General features: G+C 46.3%; 1 protein-coding gene across 4 annotated transcripts in view; it reads right to left on the reverse strand.

Annotated features, from left to right (window-relative positions):
- Positions 1-2,288: 2,288 nt before the first annotated feature.
- Positions 2,289-21,336, reverse strand: part of twnk (twinkle mtDNA helicase) — a 29,940-nt gene continuing 10,892 nt past the window's right edge. For all 4 annotated transcript variants that reach the window (XM_059947023.1, XM_059947022.1, XM_059947024.1 and 1 more), the window contains 5 exons: positions 14,056-15,414; positions 10,519-10,759; positions 6,037-6,144; positions 3,320-3,461; positions 2,289-2,596 (listed from right to left, as the gene is read on the reverse strand). In XM_059947023.1, coding sequence (XP_059803006.1) covers positions 2,291-2,596; positions 3,320-3,461; positions 6,037-6,144; positions 10,519-10,759; positions 14,056-15,414 — 2,156 coding nt within the window. In that variant the 3' untranslated portion in view covers positions 2,289-2,290. The remainder of the gene's footprint in view (positions 2,597-3,319; positions 3,462-6,036; positions 6,145-10,518; positions 10,760-14,055; positions 15,415-21,336) is intronic.

Consider the following 21,336-nt stretch of genomic DNA (forward strand, 5'->3'; position numbering starts at 1 on the left):
CTACTCTCACTGTCGCGTGGCACAGGCAGTAATCCCGAGATTACTACCTTCGCGGTCCTTCTTAACTGCCTTCCTAACTCCCTATACTCTCGTTTCAGGACCTCTTCCCCTTTCCTTCCTATGTCATTGGTACCTACATGTACCACGACCTCTGGCTCTTCACCCTCCCACTTCAGGATATCTTGGACGCGATCAGAAACGTCCCGAACCCTGGCAACAGGGAGGCAAATTACCATCCGGGACTCCCGGTCACCTCCACAGAAACGCCTGTCTGAGCCCCTGACTATTGAGTCCCCTATTACTATGGACCTCTTTCTTCTAACCCTACCCTTCTGAGCTACAGGGCCGTCCTCTGTGCCGGAGGCTCGGCCACTGTCACTCCCACCAGGTAGGCTGTCCCCCCCCCAACAGTACTCAAACACGAGTACTTACTCTCTAGTACCTGACTCTTCCCCTTCCTGACTGTAACCCACCTATCTGCCTCCCGTGGTCCCTGAGTGACCACCTGCCTGTAACTCCTCTCTATCATCTCCTCACTCTCCCTGACCAGGCGAAGGTCATTGAGCTGCAGCTCCAGTTCCCTAACTCGGTCCCTCAGGAGCTGCAGTTCGGCTCACCTGGCGCAGATGTGGACGTCCGGGAGGCTCGGAGACTCCAGGATCTCCCACATCCGACACCGAGAACAACAAGCTGCCCTCACACTCATACCTCCCAAATAACTGAAAATACAAGAACTAAAAGATAAGCCTACTGTGCCCTCTTCCGCCTAAGCCCTCTGAGCCCAAGCCCTACACTCTGCGCCCGGCTCACCCTCTGAGCCCAAGCCCTACACTCTGCGCCCGGCTCACTCCGCTGCCCGCTTCTTAAGGTGGCGTTCTTTATATATCTTCCCTCTTTCCCGGGCCTCCTTCACGCGCCTGCGCAGTCCTGCCTCTCAGAACTCCGATCTGAGAAGCAATTGGACAATTTGAAAATGGCCGCCGCCGCACTTCCTCTCAAGCCTCGCTGTCCTCTTCCAAAAGAGAACTACCTCACTCAGTATCTCCTTTATATATCCTGCACATTCCTTTGCCTATTGTATCTGTCTCCACCACCACCCAGGTAGCACATTCTGTGTAAAACACTTGTCCCACATACCTTTGAAAATACTCCACTTACCCAAAATGCACGCCACTGGTATTAGACACTTCAACACTGGGTAAAAGATAGTCCGTCTACTCTATCCATGCCTCTCAATCTCATAAACCTCCATCAGATCTTCCCTCAGCCTCCATCACTCCAGTGAAAACAAATCCAACCTTTCCAAGCCCACTAGCCCAGATAGCATCCAGGTAAACCTTTTCTACGCCTTCTACAAAGCCTTCACATCCTACCTATGAGGGGGCACCAAAAATAAATGCCTTGCTCCAGATGTGGCCCAAACACAATTTTATAAAGCTGCAACTTCCCAACTCCAACTCAGTTCCTTGGTCAGCTAAGCACCCTATCAACCTGTGTAGCCATTTTCACAGAGCTACGGACATGGACCCCAAGATCTCTATTCATCAAGACCGTTAAGGCTCTTGCCATTAACCGTGTACACTCTCCTTACATCTGATCTCCCATAGCACAATAGCTCACATTTGGCTGGGTTAAACTCCATCTGCCATCTCTTGGCCCAGGTTTGCTATGGCTTCTTTGCCATTCTCCTAAGCTATCCACATCATCAATAATCTGTAGACTAACAGACCTATCCACATTTTCATTGTAGTCCTTATATAGGTCACAAATAGCAGAGGACCCATGTGAAACATCACTAGTCACAGACTAGTCATCGACCACTACCCTCTGTTACTGCTTAAGGAGCAACCAACACAAAACTGGGCACAAAAACAAGAGTGACAATAAATCACAGCTAATTCACCAGTGGTAGAACAGCTTGGGAGGTCCAGAGGCTGAGATGTGCAAAGCAAACAAAGTCCTCCATCCTATCACTGAGAAATGCCACCCCGTCAAGTGAGATGTGCAGGAGGGGTGCCTAGATTGTTTCAAAGTCCGTACCACACATGACTGGGTGAGTGACAGCTGACTGTTAAACAATTCACAGTGCTTCAGTTTATTTTGAAAGTCCTGTCACTTCCAACATCGCCAACAGTAAGCTGCTGGACAATGAGTCTTTTGCTGTTCTCGGGTCTGAGATCCTGCTTCATGTTTTAACTTCCCGGAAGTCCCAGCACAAAGGCAGAGGTGATTTTCATCACTGTAGCTGATGAGATGGTGCACAGGGCACAGTCCAAGCCCACAAGACTGTTCACTGCTCCTCGGGAGACAAAGACTTCTCTCGGGGCTTGGCGGATTTGGCAAGCTTCTTTGTGGCAGTGGTGCCACCCCCCTCCTCCTCCTCCTCCTCCTCCTCTTTCTGCTTCTTCAGCTTGCTCTTGCTCTTGCTTTTGCTCTTGACGGCAGAGAAAGTCATCGAGGCCTTCTTAAACTCCAGTGGGAAGACTCCCAGGTCTCCGTCGAAGCGGTTCTTCACTACTTGCAAGTAACGCTTCCCTTGGCCTGTTACCAACTTCTTGTCCTGAAGGATGAGCACATTGTCAGCCTCCTGGCTGGCCTATAAGTTGGAGGGGAAAACAAAGGGAGAATGATCAGCATCTTCCATCTCCTCATCACAACCTCCCTCTAGCCCACAGAGACCATGAAAACAGGTTCAATCCGATCTCACAGGAGACTGAAGGGTAATTTACGGGTCATATAAAATCATAAGGGGCATAAAGAGAGTGAATGCGCTCAGTCCTTTTCCGAAAGCAGGGGGATCATGAACAAGACTTGCAAGATTGATCTTCTCTTTGGAGCGAAGGACAGTGAGGGGTGATTTGATAGAGGGGTGTAAGATGATAATACACAAAAATAGAATGTACAGCCAGTGCATTTTCTTAAGATGGAAACGGCTAATACAACAGGGCCTGTTCCTATGCTGTACTGTTCTATGTGGTATAGGAGTGAGTGTGTGGAACACACTGTTGGGAGTGGTGTTAGAGGCTGATATATTAGGGACATTTATAAAATGCTTAGTACATGGTTGAAAGAGAAATGGATGCCCATGTGTGAGAGAAGGGATAGATTGATCTTGGAGTAGGTTAAAAGGTCAGCACAACTTTGTGAGCCGAAGGGCCTTCACTGTGCTGTAAATGAGGCAAAACAGGAGCAGGAATTAGTGTGTCGATGACTGACGACTCAAGGGCAAACTGGAATCGGTGCAAGTTGAAAGGCATCAGGGCAGGACAAGCACAGCCATGGGGAACCTTCACCTGCCCAGCCCTACCACCAGACTTGCCTTGGCCGTCCCAAAGATGGAAGCTGTCTGCAACTCCTTTTCATCTTCTTGCTTCCTTGGGTGGATGACCAGAGTCACGTGGCAGCTGTTGTCCGTGGCGAACTTCCGGAACATTCCAATACTGTAATCCTGTGCATGAAACCTAAAGTTGGCAGGAAAAACATCGAACTGTGCAGCACAGTACAGACCCTGCGTACCACAATACAGTGCAGAGTTACTCTAACTCTCCCCTCCCACAAAGCCCTGCACTTTGCATTCATCTATGTGCCTATCTTAGAGTTTCTTAAACGTCCATAACGTGCCTCCCTCTACCAGCACACTCAGCAGTGTGTTCCAGGCACTGACCACACTCTGTACAAAAAAAACCTCTCTGACATCCCCTTACTTTCCTCCAATCACCTCCAAAGTTAATCCTCTGGTATTAGACATTGCTGTCCAGAATCAGAATCAAGTTTAATATCACTGGTGTGTCTTGAAGTTCGTTGTTAGGCAGCAGCAGCTCATTACAGTACGAAATAAAAACTGTCATTATAAGATTAAATTAAATAAGCACAAAAAGAGAAAAACTGAAGAAGTAGAGAGGTAATGTTCATGGGTTCAATGTCCATTCAGAAACCTGATGGCAGATGGGAAGAAACTACTCACAAATTGTTGTGTGCCCTGTACCTCCTTCCTAATGGTAGCAATGTGAAGAGGGCACTGATGGTAGTCCTTAATGATGGATACTACCTTTTCGAGGCATCTTTCCTTAAAGATGTCCTGGATGCTGGGGAGGCTAGAGCCTGTGATGGAGCTGACTGAGTTTACAACTCAGGGAAATGGCACCAGCATTCCACTCTATCCAAGCCTCTGAATATCTTGTACACCTCTGTATCAAGTTGCCTTTCATCCTCCTTCACTCCAACGAGAAAATCCCCAAGCTCACTCCAGGTTCCCTCATGAGCAATGCTAACTATTCCAGACAGATTCTTGCTGAACTTTGCATTCTGGAAGCTTTCAGCTTTACTCTTGTTCAGCTGAAAAGGACCCAAATCCTCCACTGACCTGATTAGACAGTCCCAGACATCTGCTCACCTCCTCCCCTACCTAGCCCACCCTGCTATTCCCCACTCAGGCAAAGCGCAACCCACCTTTCCCAAAACACTGTCCAAACCAGGAGAACAGCTGATAAGGTTCACTCCAGCAGATTAAAGAGGCGAAAGGATCTTCTATTCTTTTGCAAGCTGATATGGCAATTGGATGGGTGCGAGGAGGTGGGATAGGACTGAATATGAGAACTATGACTGGGAACAGTGGAGGCACACGAATAAACTTAAGGATATGTCCACAACCATGGGATTTGGTTTATAGGGCTCGTTCCTGTAGTTAGCTGTTGAGATGGTGCAGAGGGAACAAGGCGAATGGGCATGCTCACCAGCATTCTGCTTCTGACCGCAGCCAGATCAGATGTCCTGGACTTCCCACTGGGCAGAAAAAACAGTGCTACAACCACCGACTCGGACCCCAGCCCTGAGTACCAGCAAGACCGTGAACAGGAAATCTGTCAGCACCGAGGAAACTGTGGAGGTACAGGAGCCTGAACAACTCAGTCACAGCTTCTCCTCTGCCATCGGATTTCTGAACTATACTTGAACACAACACTATCTCACTACTTTTGACTGGTTGCATCTCCAGACAGATCAAAAGATGCTGCAGAGGGTTGTAGACTCAGCCAGCACCACCGAGGACAACTTCAAAGGGTGAAGGCAGCATCCATTATTCAGGAGAACCGCCCTCTTCTCATTCCTCCCATCAGGAAGGAGGCACAGATCCTGAAGACTCACATTCATCGTCTTCACAGAGTGGTGAATCTGTGGAATTCTTTGCCATAGGCTGTTGCGGAGGCCAAGTCTTCATGTATTTTTAAGGCAGAAGTTGATAAGACTCTTGATTGGTCAGGACATGAAGGGATATGGGGAGAAAGCAGGAGATTGGGACTGAGAGGAAAATTGGATCAGACACGATGAAATGGCAGAGCAGACTCGATGGGCCAATTCTGCTTCTACCTTATGGTCTTAGGAACAGCTGCTTCTCCTCTGCTACCAGATTTCTGAATGATCCATGAACACTACCACACCATTTTGCTCTCTCTGCACTACTTTTTTAAAAAAATCTTATTGTAACTGATGAGTCCTTTTATGTATTGGACTGGACTGACAATAGGTGAAACCTGGTGATATGGAAGGTGGGTGGGAGGAGGTAATGAAGAAGCTGCCAGTTTGTCCTCCTTCCCTTCCCACCACCACCTTATCTGGCTTCCTCTCCCTTCTTTTCCAGTCCTGATGAAAGGTCCCAGCCCAAAACATCAACTGCTTATTCCTCTCTGTAGATGCTGCCCGACTTGCTTGATTCCTACAGCACTGGCAGAATCCCGTGTTTGTAATTTTAAAGTAAGTGCCTCCTATGCTGTTCCTGCCCCACTACTGTGTAAAGCTTTTCGGTTTATTACAGGGAGAGGGGGAAGTAAGTGGTGAAGCCCAGTGGAAGAATGGACAAGTTTTTTTTTTAAATATTCATTTCCAGGACATGGGGATTGTGAGCAAGACCAGCACTTGCTCCTCTTGAGGAGACAGAGGTGAATAGCTGTCCAGTAATCAAGTGTAATTACAGAGCCTGTATTACGTCCTTGTTATCACACTCACAAAATGGCTTACACTTTAATTAAAAAGAGAACTTACTTGTCAGCAGAATGGTATTCCTGCCCCATCATGAACTGTAGATTATCTATAACGACATGGCTGATGTCATACATGTATACTGCATGCTGCATAGTGTTGATGACTGACCTGGGCAGCAGAGAGACAGATTCTGTTAGTCACCAGTCCACACAGCGCTTCTCAGTAACATTGATAAGACCTAGAACAGAAATTGCAATGCATTTGAAAGCCCAAAGAGGCTCAGTGACCCTTTGAACTGTTCCTAATTTCACTGCACACCTTTTGCAATGTAGCTGCGATTTCTCACCCTCAATGCAAACCAAAAGCTGCGATTCAAACTCAGTTTGCCTACAAGTTAGATTCAGCGGCCACTTTACTTGATACATCTGCTCATTAATGCAAATATCTAAACAGCCAATCACATGACAGCAACTCAATCCATAAATGCTTGCAGACATGGTCAAGAGGTTCAGTTGTTGTTCACACCAAACATTAGAATGGGGAAGAAATGTGATCTGAGTGACTATGACTGTGGAATGACTGCCTATCTCAGAAACTGCTGATTTCCAGGGAGTTTCATGCACAACAGTCTAGAATTTACAAAGAATGGCAAGAAAGCAAAAAAAATTAAGTGAGTGGCAGGTCAGAAGAGTCTGCCAGACTGGTTCAAGCTGACAGGAAGGTGACAGCAACTCAAATAACAATGTGTTACAACAGTGGTGTGTCGAAGAGCATCTCTGAATGCACAACACATTGAATGCTGAAGTGGATTACAGCAGAAGCCCACACTGGGTTCCACTCCAGGACCACTAATAGATTTATAACACCATGAGACCTCGGAGCCAAATCCAGTTCGACATTCCATCATGACTTACCCCTCACAACCCCATTCTCTTGGCTTCTCGCTGTAACTTTTGACACCACCCTGGCTAATCAAAAACCTATCAAACTCTGCTTTAAATATACCCAGTGACTTGACTTCCATAGCCGCCTGTGGCAATGAATTCCACGGATTCACTACCCACTGGCTAAAAGAAATTGCTCCTCATCGCTGTTCTAAAGTCTTTCTATTCTGAGGCTGTGCCCTCCGGTCCTAGACTCACCCAATATAGGAAACATCCTCCTTACATCCACTCTATTGAGGTCTTTTGATATTCAATAGGTTTCAATCAGATCCCCTCTCAATCTTCTAAACTCCAATGAGTACAGGCCCAGAGCTTCTCATGTTAACCCCTTTGTTGCCAGAATCATGCTCGTGAACTGCCTGTAGACGAGAGCTTCACAAGCTGGGGTCCACAGACCCCTTGGTTAATGATAAGGGTCCATAGCATAGAAAAGGTTGGGCAACCCAGCTCTAGACACTCTCCAATGCCAGCATGTCTTTTCTTAGATAATAGCCCAAAACTTCTCACAATACAGCAAATGAGGCTTCACTAGCATCTTACAAAGCCTCAGTATTAGACACTTCCTTGTATTCTAGCTCTATTCAAAATGAATGCTAACATTGCATCTGCCTTCCTTGGCACTGAAAAGTTTTCCTTTAAGAAACCCTGCATGAGGATTCCCAAATCCCTTTACATCTGATTTTTTAATATTCTCCAGTCTATCCTTTTATTCCTTTAACCAGAATACATGACTACACTATATTCCATCTTCCATTTTGTCCATTCTCCCAATCTATCCAAGTCCTTCTGCAAACTCCCTAGATTCTCAACATTACCTGCTCCTCCACCTATCTTCACACTGTCTGCAAACTTGGCCACAAAGCCATCAATTCAGTCTGTCATCCAAATCATTGGCATGCAATGTGAAAAGTAGTGGTCCCATCATGGACCCGAGGAACATCACTGGTCACTGGCAGCCAAGCAGAAAAGGCCCCTTTTATTCCCACTCTTTGCCAGTCAGCCTATCTTCTACCCATGCCAGTATCCTTCCTGAAATACCAAGGGCTCTTATCTTGCTGCACCTTGTCAGAGCCATTCTGAAAATCCAAATAAACAACATCTACTGACTCTCCTTTGTCTGTCCTGTCTGTTATTTCAACATATTTGTCAGGCAAGATATCCCCTTATGGAAACCATGCTGTCTTTGGCCTATTTGATCATGCGCCTCCAAGAACCCCGAAACCTCATCCTTAATTGTGGACCCAACCACTGAAGTCAGGGTAACTAACCTACAAGTTCCTTTCTTCTGCCTCCTTCTTGAAGAGTGGTGTGATATTTGCAATTTTCCAGTCCTCTGAAACCATGCCAGAATGAATTGATTCTTGAAAGATCATTACTAATGCCTCCACAATCTCTTCAGCTTCTTCTTTCAGGACCCATCCAGACCAGGTAACTTATCTACCTTCAGACCTGTCAGTTTCCCAAACACCTTCTCCCTAGCAACTACACTCACTTCTGCCCCCGGACACTCCCCAATTTCTGGTATACTGCTAGTATCTTCCACAATGTGGATGCAAAATTCCTATTGTTTGTCTGCATTCCCCCCAACAGCTCCTACTCATGAAGATATCGGTCCCCCTTGGGTTCAGGTGTAACCCACCCTTTTTGTACAGGTCATACCTTCCCCAGGAAAGATCCCAATGATCCAGAGATATGAAACCCTGTTTCCTGACAAGCATACATCTGCCAAATCATCCTGTTCTTTTAAACATAGAAAATAGAAATCTTCAGCACACTTCAGGCCCTTTGGCCCACAATGTCATGTAACCTACTCTAGAAACTGCCTAGAATTTCCCTACCACATAGCCCTCTATTTTTCTTAGCTCTATGTACCTAACTAAGAGTCTCTTAAAAGACTCTATGGTCTTTTAAAAGACCCTAAAGGGTCTGCAACATCAATAAGTTCTGAGGACTGCCATATATACACACACACACACACACACACATTCCTTCAATCTACAGAACTAGTTTCCACTTCCAGTATCTGTTCTTTCTTATCAGTGTTATGTGCTTTAGGCGCCATTCATTGCAGTACTGTGTGGATATTGTAACATATCGTAACCAATATTGGGTTGTTTCTGTGCATTTCCTATAGAAATGGAATCTGTTTCTCAGGAATAGCCTGATACCCACTGATTTCCTGTCCTAATATCTCAGAACATAGCTTGCCCAGGAAGTGCTGAACTAATTAAGGGAATGACACCTAATCCCTCTTACCTGCACAGGGTCCAAATCTTTCCATTCAGCTGCACATTTATGTGCCTAAAACCCTTAAATGCTTCCATTGGATCCACCTCCAGCACCCCCCGCCACCCCCATGAAGCACGGTCCAGAACCCACCACTCTCTTGTGTAAAAATAAACAGACAAGCACACCTCCCTCTCTCACTTAAAATACACATCTTCTAGCGTTGACATTTTGACCATGCGGAAAAAAGATACTGGCTGTCTACTCCATTTATACCTCACATTATTGTATCAAGATACTGGCTGTCTACTCCATCCATGTCTGGCATAACTGTATCAAGATACTGGCTGTCTACTCCATCCATGTCTGGCATAACTGTATCAAGATACTGGCTGTCTACTCCATCTATGCCTCGCATTATTGTATCAAGATACTGACTGTCTACTCCATCTATGCCTCGCATTATTGTATCAAGATAATGACTGTCTACTCCATCTATGTCTGGCATTATTGTATCAAGTTCTATTAGGACTTTATCAGTTTCTGCCACTCCAGAGGAAACAAAACAAGTTTGCCCGACCTTTCCTCATAGCACAAGCCTCTAACCCGGGCAGCATCCTAGTAAACCTCTTCAGCACTCCCTCCAAAGCCTCCACACCCTTATGCAACTTCTAGCGTTGACATTTTGACCATGCGGAAAAAAGATACTGACTGTCTACTCCACCTATGCCTCGCATTATTGTATCAAGATACTGACTGTCTACTCCCTTGAACTGATGCAGCCTAACCTGAGCTTTATACAAACACAACATAACTTCCTGATTGGAAGTCGATGCCCTAACTAATAAAGGCAGGTACGTTTTCATTACCCACCGTAAACTTGTAAGACTGCTTTCAGGGAGCTACAGACTTGGACCCCGAGATCCCTCTGTGCTTTAAAAGAGAGATTAGCTTTAACTGTCACATGTACATTGAAACAGAGTGAAATGTGTCGTTTGTGATGAGCTGGGGCAGCCCTCCAAGTGTTGGCTATTCTCCTGGCCCAACCTAGCAAGCCCACAAATTACTGACCCTAACTAGTACGTGTTTGAAATGTGGGAGGAAATCCTCCTGGTCACAGGGAGAACATACAAAGCTCCATACAGATAGTGGTGGGAACTGAACGTCAATCCTCCCATCACTGGCAATGGAGAGCACTATGCTAACCCACTGTGTTACTGTGCCACCCTGTTTAAGAGTCCTGTCATTAGCTATGTACTTTCCCCTTTACGTCTGTCTCTTTTGTTTGACAAGGCCCCAGGGACAGTCTCTCTCTCTCTCTAAACATTGCCATACAGGTACAAGTTGTTACTGTCTCTGTCAGGTACTTCACTTGATGCTCTGCTGCCCATGGAACGTCATGAAGAACAGATGCAGGTTCTCGAACTTGTCAGCCCACTCGTCGTAGCTGTCCAGCTGATCGTCCAGGCGCTGCATCGCAAACTGAGTCAGCATGATCTTGGCCAGCCGGACATTGCTGATCTCGAAGCTTCCCCACAGGGTGCTCACCCCTTGGATGCAGAGGTCCAGGGCATACTCGCTGATCAGGGTGGTCTTCCCGCTGCCCGTTGGACCTGTTTGCAGGAACAAGACAGGTGGTTAGAACGCGCCCAGCACAGGGCCACTGGTTACCTGACCCCTGCCACAGTGAGCTACAGAGAACTCCAACAACTCAGTGGCTGGAGACATGAACAGCAGAGTTAGCTGTGCTCCCACTTCATCCCAGTGTGGTAGCAAGGGAGCACAAAATCAAAGCCGCGCTTGTTGTGTGCAGTCAACATTTCCGTTTCCTGCTCACATCAGCTGTGAAATGGAAAGCAAAGACCACTTTAGACGATTGCAAGCCTCAGTAGAGCAGCCAATATAATCAAAGAGCCCACCTATCCCAGACATTTTCTCCTTGCCCCTCTCCAAATGGCTGAAAGCACCAACCACCAGGCTCAAGAACAGCTTCTACCCCACTGTTAGCAGACTTTGAATGGACCTCTTGTATAATTTAGACTCTTGGCCTCACAATCTGCATCATTATGATCGTGCAATTTATTGTTTACCTGCACTGCACTCTCTGTAGCTGCTAGACCTTATTCTGCTTTGGTATTGACTTACCCTGTTCAACCACAATGCACGGTGCAGAGACCTGATCTGTGTGAACTGTGTACGGGACGAGCTTTTCACTGTATCTCGGTACCTATGACAGTAATAAACTACAACCTTCCTGAATTCCTTCATGGGGTGTGGTATTTCTCACAAAGACCAGCATTAACTGCCCCGGTGAATGTAAAATTGACATAGTGAAGGAGCCTCAACACAGTCTTCAGCTACCTCAGGATACTTCCAGTGTTAGCTAACTTAACTGTAAAGAGTTTGGTCAAAATTGGGATGTTTTCTCTAGAACATCAGAGGCTGCATCTGTGGGGGATCTGATGAAAGAATATAAAATTAAGTGAGGCATAAATAGTCAGAGTCTCTTCTCCCCCGGGTAGGAAACATTAAGTTCAAGAGAGTGTTTCTTTACGGTGAAAGCAGGAAGGAAATTTACTTGGTAAGGCTTTGGTTCACATGGGGAATGGCAGATGCCTGGAGCACACTGCCAAGGGAAGAGCTGGAAACAGAGACAGTAGCATTCTCATTTAGATAGGCACATAAACAGGAAGATCAGCAGTTTAAACTGGCCCATGGTCAGCACAGACAATGCGGAGTAAAGTGCTGTATGTCTACTGCAAGGTCAAGGGTTAAAGATAAAAGGTGAAATGTTTAAGGGGAACATGAGGGGAAATTTCTTCACTCAGAGGGTGGTGAGAGTGTGGAATGAGCCGCCAGCAGAAGTGGTGGGTGTGGGTTCGATTCCAAGATTTAAGAGAAGCTCGAATTGATAAATGGACAGGAGTGGTAGAGAGGGCTACAGTCCAGGTACTGTTACCTGATTCCATGTTCTAAGCTCCTTGTAAGCAGTAAAATGTATGGACTTGAGGGGAGGACTCAGCCAGTTCCATCATGGTTCCAGCTTTCTTCCACAATTAAGGATGTGTGTCAGGAAGACAACATCCATCACTGAGGATCCCACAGTGCCCTTTTCTCAACGCTGCCATCAGGCAGGACATACAGGACTGTGAAGGTACACAACTCAAGATTCAACAGCAATTTCTTCTCCACTGCCAACAGGTTCTGGAATAGAGCTGAAAATTTTACCTCAGATTGTATTTCCCTCAAGTTGCAGTCCTACTTTCAAATCTCTTGCTATCTTTTCTTTCAGTTATTCCTGACGAAGGGTCTCGGCCCGAAACGTCGACAGTGCTTCTTCCTATAGATGCTGCCTGGCCTGCTGTGTTCCACCAGTATTTTGTGTGTGTTGCTTGAATTTCCAGCATCTGCAGATTTCCTCGTGTTTGCAGTAACATTATGTTATTTTCGTATAGTTTGTCATGTAGGTTGTGGGCAATTTATAGTTTATGTTACGTTTGTAATGTACTGTGGTGCTGCTGCTGCAAAAAGCTAATTTTCATGCCATTTTTATCCAGAGTATATATATATATGTCCATAACAGTAAACTCAAACTTGAACACACATTCAGTCTGGTTGCTGCCCTAATGCAGGAAGGGCAACAGCTAATCTGAGCACAGCAAGTGCCCACAAACGAACGAGATAAATGGCCAAGGGAGTCCTACCACACACTAAATGCTGAAGGAACTCAGCAGACAGGCAGCATCTAGAGGCCAGAATAAAAATTTGCGCAAGGGGTGGGGGAAGAAAAGCTGGTCTCCAGAGATGCTGCCTGACATGCCGAGTTCCTCCACCACTTTGTTTGTGCTGTTCTAGGTTCCAGCATCTGCAGAACCTCGTGTTCACATTATACTCTGAACGAGAGATTCTGCAGATCCTGGAAATCCAGAGTGACACACAAAAAATGCCGGAGGAATTCAGCAGTCAGGCAGCATTGAGTCCTGGTGAAGCCTGGAACGCCAGCTGTTTATTGGACTCCATGGATTTGGCTTGGCTGAGCTCTTCCAGCATTCTGTGTGTGGTATTGCCTTTCCCTTTGTACTCTCCCTAAGTGCTTACAGTTTTTACACTGACCTGTACAGATGGCTGATATCACTGTATTCCAGTACTTGCAACAATAATGAACCAAAGGAAGCTGAATAAATTGGGAATAATATTGGTTTATCAGTGCCATGTGTACGGAGGTGCAGTAAAAATCTTTAGACACAAGAGATTCCGTAGATACCACAAAACCTGGGCAACACAAAGTGCTGGAGGAAGTCAAGTCAAGCAGCATAGAGCCAGAACGCTGTAGCACAGAGACAGGGCCTTCATCCCATTTTGTCCATGCCTCACGTACCTCTGCCGCCCACATACTTAACCAGACTCCTCTTAAACACAATCAAATCTCCATCCACTGGCAGCTCATTCCAAACTTGCACCACCTTCTGAGTGAAGTTCCCCCTCAGGTTCCCCTTGAACATTTCACCTTTCACCCGTGACCTCTTGCTTTAGCTTCACCCAACTCAATGGAAATAGTCTGGCATTTTCACCACAGCTGCACCCTCATAACTTTGTATTCCTCCATCAAATCTCCATTCATTCTTCAATACTCAAGGGATAAAGTCCTAATCTATTCAACCTTTCCCTGTCACTCAGAGCCTGGCAACATCTGTACTCTTTCAATCTTGCTGATACCTTTCCCGTAGTTAGGTGATGAAATAGTTGACGTTTCATTTCAGGGGGAGACCCTTCATCGGAACTATGTGACTGCTTATTCCCCTCCGTAGATGCTGCCTGACCTGCTGGAGTCCTCCTGTATTTTGTGCACATAGCTCACGAGATTTGCACCGTTTGCAGAACCCCCTGTGAAATCCCTAGCGGTGGCTACCTGTGAACACCGTCAGCTCCCCTTTGCGATGACCCTTGAGGATCTTGTTGAGGTCGGGGAACCGCTGCCACTTGACGCCGGAGATCTGTTCGGTGTTGGCCAGCTCCCCGAACACGTCGTCCCGCAGCTGCCGGAAGGAGACAATGGATTTGTGGCTGGCGGAGACGGCCCCCTTCACGATCTCGTCCAGGTTGATGCCGGCGGCCAGGGCCTCGAGAGGGCAGGGCTGGCCCTCACCAGGTCGCACCAACCAGCAGCGTTTCACGCCCAGCTTGCGCGCGAAGATCTTGGAGGCCTCCCAGGCCAGGAGGTCACCGCCCAGCCACAGAACCACCTTCCGGAACTGCTCCAGGTAGGGGAGAAGGGCCGGGGGCAGGCAGCTGACGCCCCGGGGCAAGGAGACGCAGGGCTTTCCCGTGGCAGACACCACGGCCAGGCAGTCAGTCTCACTTCCAGTCAGGACAAGGGTAGTGTCCTTCCTGGTCAGCAGGTGGAGCCCGAAGAGGTTATTGTAATCACTTGGCTTAGGCAGGGTGGTGGCGATGTAGTGCACCTTCTGGCCGTCCTGCTTGGCCGAGAGCAGCTTCACCCCCCTCAGTCTCAAGTCCCTCCAGCTGAACCAGGGAAACACCAGGCTCTTGGCTGGCCTGAAGTACTTCACACCCAGTTTCTTCAGCGTCTGCATGCTGACTTTGGAGATGCCAAACATGGTTTTGACCAACAGGACTTCCTCCTCCTCCTCCATGTCGGGGAAGTTCTCGGCTTTGGTCCAGATCTCCTGCATCTCCCTCAGGTCCATCTCCTGGGCACAGAGCTCCCGATCGTTCTCCGGCACCCTCAGCAGGACATCTGGGTCCAGGCTGTCCAACCCCTCCTTCTGCATTACCTCTAGGCAGTCCTGGAATTCTTCCCAGCTGCCCTCCAGCAGAGTGCTCTTGCACAGGAACTGCCCTGTGGTCTTGTCGATGAACAGGGAGAAGGACTCCTTCTCCACCCCAGCCGAGTCCAGTGCCTTTCCCACAAATGGGCTGGGGATGTGGAGGCAGCTGTAGCCGTCGTTGAAGGGGATGCCCTTGGCCCGGAGGTACTGCCGAATCTCAGTCACTGTCACTACCGGGGAGAAAGGGTCAGCCTCTGCTCTGGAACTCCTGCTACCGCTGCAGAAACCAAGGGGAGTCGCAGTGCTCAGAGGGGCTACGGATCCTGGCCGCCCCCACCGGACGTCCTGCCACTTTGGCTGCCCAGCCGGCCACTGGCACGCCACCTCCACCGCAGTGCAACCTTGTCGCCAGACAGACAGCCCTCTTGAGAGGCTGGGAAGAACTCTGTGTGTGCAGCGATGCAAGCAGAACATGGCACCTGTTTAAGAAAGGAGGGTAGTTATCAGTTGAGAAAGCACCAACAAGGAACCAAGATGCTTCAAACAACCCCTCCTCCTCCTTCCCTTTCTTCCATTGTTCACTCTTTCTTCAGCCCTGTCTGTACCCCTTCCACCATTCACCTCCCAACTTCTTGCTTCATCACCCCACTATATCACCTGGTTGCCCCCCCCCCCCTCCCAACTTCTTATTCTGGACTCATTTTCAAAGATTCTTTACGTTGTTTTCATTATTATTAGTTTATGTGAGCAGTACATCGTCTTTTTGTACATTGTGTTACTGTAGAGCTTTTCAAAAATTCTATTTTTTTTCTTGTAAATGCCTACAAGGAAATGCATCCCAAAGCAGCATATGGTAACATATGTACTTCGTAATGATTTTACTTTGACTGATGGCTTCTACCCCCTTCCTTTCCAGTCCTAATGAAGGGTTACAGCCTGAAATGACTGTTCTATCCCGAGATACGTAGGTCAGAAAATATGCAAATAATGACCACTCAAAGTGGTGAAGAACCTTTTCCAAAATGAGGTGCAGGTTTCCCCCCACTATCCAAAGGTACAGCGTTCCTATTAGTAAGCTGGAATGTCATAAAGTGAAGAAGCAATTACCATGTATTTATATGGGAAAAATTTGTGAGCGTTCGCAGACCCAAAAAATAACCTACCAAATCATGCCAAATAACACACAAAATCTAAAATAACAGTAACATATAGTAAAAGCAGGAATGATCTGTTAAGTACACAGCCTATATAAAGTAGGAATACTTTTCTGCAATTGTTGCAGCACTGACCACTGTAGCAACAATCTCATGCAAGCGCTCTCGGCAGAAGCACTCTCTCTAGTAATCTTTAAGCTATGAAGCTACCAAATAACACATAGAAATACACAGCCTATATAAAGAAGAAATAACGTGCGTCCAGTGTAGTTTCGCTGACTGAAATTGGGAAGACAGTAAGCACACTGATGATGGTGTGTTAGGCTGAGTCGTCGTAGATTGGGGTGGTGGGACACTTGGGTGTCATCTCATCATCGTCTGTTTCCATCAGGGCAGGCAGGTCACCTTCTTCTATGTCTGCCTGCTTTGATGTTGAAGGTCAAGGTTTGTCGTCTGCTGTGGCTGATATGGAAGGCTTGAAAAACGACAGTATGCTGGACTGCTTAGCCTTGCGCATTTTTCTATCATAGACTTCTTCGTAAGCACTCAAACCATCCTGCAAATATGCCCTAAACTTACATACTCTTTCAAAATTAAAGTCATACTTTTCTGTAATCATTGCAGCGTTGTCAATCGCAGCAAAAATCTCATGCAATTGCTTCACGTTCAGTTCCTGGACGACTTCACTTTCAGGCAATATGCTACTGCGTTCGGTTTCAATTGTTATCCTTTCCTCTTTATCAGCTCTTCATCTGTCAGTTCTTGGTCATGGGATGCCAAAACCTCTTCAACATCATCTTCGTCAACTTCCACAAACCCTTAGCCAAACTCACTAAGTCCCTACTTCATTCACCACGATCAAAACACTTTATTATGTCTAGTTTTACACTAAGTATAACATCCTTTCTCGCTCTTTTAGGCTTTTCCAATACCTTAGAACTCATCTTGCTAATGGATGCACAAAATAAGTCGACATAAAGTACAGATGCTCACAGGCGTGTTTAAGCAATGCTGGCTAGAATGCAGTTCTGGGGAGGAGCTTGGCTGCTAAGGGGCGCACACTGCCTTTTTTCATAACAGTGAAAACATCTTCTGTTAGCGAAAACAGGTAACTAATGTAGGTCTTTCACAGACCTGATCACAGGACAATTTATAATGACCAATTACCCTATTAACCAGAACATCTTCAGACTGTGGGAGGAACCAGGAGCACCCAGAGGAAACCCATGCGGTCAAGGGAAGAATATATGAACTCCTCACAGGCAGTGGTGGGAATTGAACCGGGGTCGCTGGACTGTACAGTGCTGCGCTGACCATGCTACCCTGCTGCCTAACACTACATGAAATTCCAGGTGAACAAAAACTATTGCACTCACCAGTTGTAGATGAACTGCAATTACGTAAGGGTTACACAACAACTAACTTCTGCACAATTCTGTATTTTTTCCCAAATAAATAGTAAATGTGTTGTTTCGTGAATCCTTAATTAACAGATTATTGTTTTGCAATGAGGGAGGTGTTATCAGAGTCAAAGTAAAGTTGTGTATATTTCACTACATACCCCCTTAGATTTATTTACTTACAGACATTTACAAGAAATTAAAGAAATACCTTAAGACCACAAGATATAGGAGCAGAATTAGGTCATTTGGCCCATTGAGTCTGCTCTGCCATTTCATCATGGCTGATCCTCCCAGCCCAAATCTCCTGCCCACTCCCATGTCCCTTCATGCTCTGACCAATCAAGAATTTATCAACCTCTGCCTTAAATATACATAAAGATTTGCCCCTCACAGGTGACTGCGGCAAAGAATTCAACACCCTCTGACTAAAGAAATTCCTCATCTCCATTCTAAAAGGACACCCCTCTATTCTGAGGCTGTGTCCTCTGATCTTAGATTCTCCCCTATGGGAAACATCCTCTCCACAACCACTCTATCACGGCCTTTCACCATTTGATAGTTTTCAATTATGTCACCCCCCATTCTTCTGAATTCCAGTGAATACAGGCACAGAGCCATCAAACACTCTTCATATGAGAAGCCGCTCAACCCTGGAATCATTTTCGTAAACCTCCTCTGAACCCTCTCTGGTTCCATCACATCCTTTCTAAGATAGGGGCCCAAAACTGCTCACAATGCTCCGAGTGAGGTCTCAGCAGTGCTTTATAAAGTCTCAACATTACATCCTTACTCTTATATTCCAGTCCTCTTGAAATAAATGCTAACATTGCATTTGCCTTCCTAACCACTGACTCGACCGGCAAGTTAACCCCTAGGGAATTCTGCTCCCAAGTTCCTTTGCTCCTCAGATTTTTGTATTTTCTCTCCATTTAGAAAATAGTCAACCCTTTCATTTCTTCCACCAATGTGCATGACCATGCATTCCCCACATTGTATTCTGTCTGCCACTTCTTAGCCCATACTCCTAATCTGTCGGTCCTTCTGTAGCCTCTCTACTTCCTCAAAACTACCTGCCCCTCCACCTATCTTCATATCGTCTGCAAACTTTGCAACAAAGCCATCAATTCCATCATCCAAATCATGAACTTATAATGTAAAAAGAATCAGTTCCATCACAGACCGCTGTGGAACACCACTAGCCACCGTTACCCAACCAGAAAAGGATCCCTTTATTCCCACTCTCCTGTAAATCAGTAACTACTTTATCCATACTAGAATCTTTCCTCATATGTGGTACCTTGTCAAAGGCCTTCTGAAAATCCAACTACACAACATCCACTGATTCTTCTTTGTTTATCCTGCTTGTAATTTTTTCAAAGAATTGCAACAGATTTGTCAGACAGGATTTTCCCTTGAGGAAACCATGCTGACGATGGCCTATTTATCACGAGCCTCCAAGTACCCTGAGACCTCACCCTTAATAATTGACTCCAACATCTTCCCAATCACTGAGGTCAGACTAACTGGCCTGTAATTTCCTTCTTCTGCCCCTCTCCCTTCTTGAAGAGTGGAGTAACATTTGGAATTTTCCAGTCTTCTGGAACCATTCCAGAATCTGGTGATTCTTGAAAGATCATTACTAATGCCTTTACAATCTCTTCAGCTACCTCTTTCAAAACCCTGGAGCATATATCTTCTGATTCAGGTGACTTATCCACCTGCAGACCTTTCAGTTTCCCCAAGAACCTCTTCTCTAGTTATGGTAGCTTCACACACTTCGTAACCTTGTCACCTGGAGCTTCCACCATACTGTTTGTGTCTTCCACAGTGAAGACTGATGCAAAATACTTATTACATTCATCCACTACTTCCTTGTCCAGCATCGTTTTCCAGTGGGACAGTATCCATTCCTGCCTCTCTTTTATTCTCCGTATCTGAAGAAACTTTTGGTATCCTCTTTAATATTACTGGCTAGCTTACTGTCATATTCCAACTTTACCTTTTTAAACAACTTTTTAGGTGCCTTGTTGGTTTTTAAAAGCTTCCCAACCCTCTAACTTCTCACAATTTTTTGCTCTATTTATCATATGCCCTCTCTTTGGCTTTTATGGCTTCTCGCCAGCCATGGCTGTGTCATCTTGCCTTTAGAATACTTTTCAAGACCTGTGTGTCTTCAGAGTAGCTCAATGGATATGATTAAATATTCCCGTCTCAGCCGGCTACAGCTGAACCACAACTGCACCCAAGGTCTGTATGTTTAGTAAAGATGTTTTAATATGATTGAACAATCTATCGCTGGTTAAAATTGATGGAAATAATGCCGATTGTGGCTGTACTTCCTGTTGGAAACGTGGTTGTTGCTCGGGACTACAAGGAAAGAAATGTTTTCAACTCCCAATACCGACGATACTGCTAACAAACATACAATCTCTGGCAAATAAAACTGACGATCTGAGAGCCAGGGTGCTGTATCAGGCGTGCATCCTCTGCATCACAGAATCCTGGTTAACCCCTCTGTACTGGACATAGTGATTCAGATTGATGGGTTCACTATACACAGTCAGGATAGGATCTGTCACGTCCCTCAAAAGCAGAGGTGGTGGTGTATGGCTCATTATCAACTCCTATTTGCACACAAAAGTATCAGTGATTTCCCAATTCAGCTCACCAGACTTGGAATATTCAGCAATTCAGTGCCATCCATTTTACCAGCCGTAGGTTTCTACGATCATTTTGGTAGCAGTGTACGCTCCACCTCAGGACAATGTCAAACAGGCTGTGGGTGATCTGAGCTACGGGATCAACATACACAGAGCAGCGCACCCCGACACCTTCACTATCATTTTGGGGGATTTTAACCAGGCCAGCCTGAAAAAACTCACTAAACAATCACCATCAACAAATCACCTGCAGTACCAGAGGAAATAACACGCGGGTCCACTGTTACACCACCGTCAAGAGCACTTACTGTGCTGTTCCCCTCCCACACTTTGGAAAGTCTGCCCACCTGGCTGTACTTCTACTCCCTGAGTATAGGCAGAGACTGAAGACTGCAGCATCAGAGGTGAGGACCAAGAAGGTATGAACAAGGGATGCACAGGAGCGCCAACAGGGCAGCTTTGAATCAGTGGACTGGACTGTATTCAGGGATTCATCATCAAATCTGGAGAATATGCTGCAGTTGTTACCAACTCCATTAAAGCTTGTGTGGATGAGTGTGTGCCTACAAAAACTTGCTGTACAATCCCAAACCAAAAGCCGTGGATGAACCAGGGGGTTCGACGTCTGCTGAGATCTAGTCAGAATTTCCACCTGCTGCAAAAAGGGCAACAATTATACCAGTGCCTAAGAAGAGTAGTGTGGGCCTGAATGACTATCATCCAGTAGCACTCACACCTAGTGATGAAATGCCTTTGAGAGGTTGGTCACTGTTCAACTGAACTCCTGCCTCAGCAAGGACCTGCACCCACTGCAATTTGCCTATCGCCACAATAGGTCAGCTGCAGATGCAATCTCAATGGCTTTTCACACCGCCTTAAATCACCTGGACAATACAAACACCTGTGTCAGGATGCTGTACATTGACAATAGCTCCACAGTTAATACCATCATTCCTACAGTCCTGATTAATAAGCTACAGAACCTGAGCCTCTGTACCTCCCTCTGCAACTGGATCCTCAACTTCCTAACCAAAAGACCACAATCTGTGTGGATCAATATGAGTATCTCCTGACAATCAACACTGGCGCAAGTCAGGAGGGTGTGCTTGGCCCACTGTTTTTCCCTCTCTATACCCATGACTGTGTGGACAGGCACAGCTCAAGTGTCATCTATAAATTTGCTG

Source organism: Hypanus sabinus, chromosome 22 (assembly GCF_030144855.1).
Source record: "Hypanus sabinus isolate sHypSab1 chromosome 22, sHypSab1.hap1, whole genome shotgun sequence".
NCBI classification, from domain to species: domain Eukaryota; kingdom Metazoa; phylum Chordata; class Chondrichthyes; order Myliobatiformes; family Dasyatidae; genus Hypanus; species Hypanus sabinus.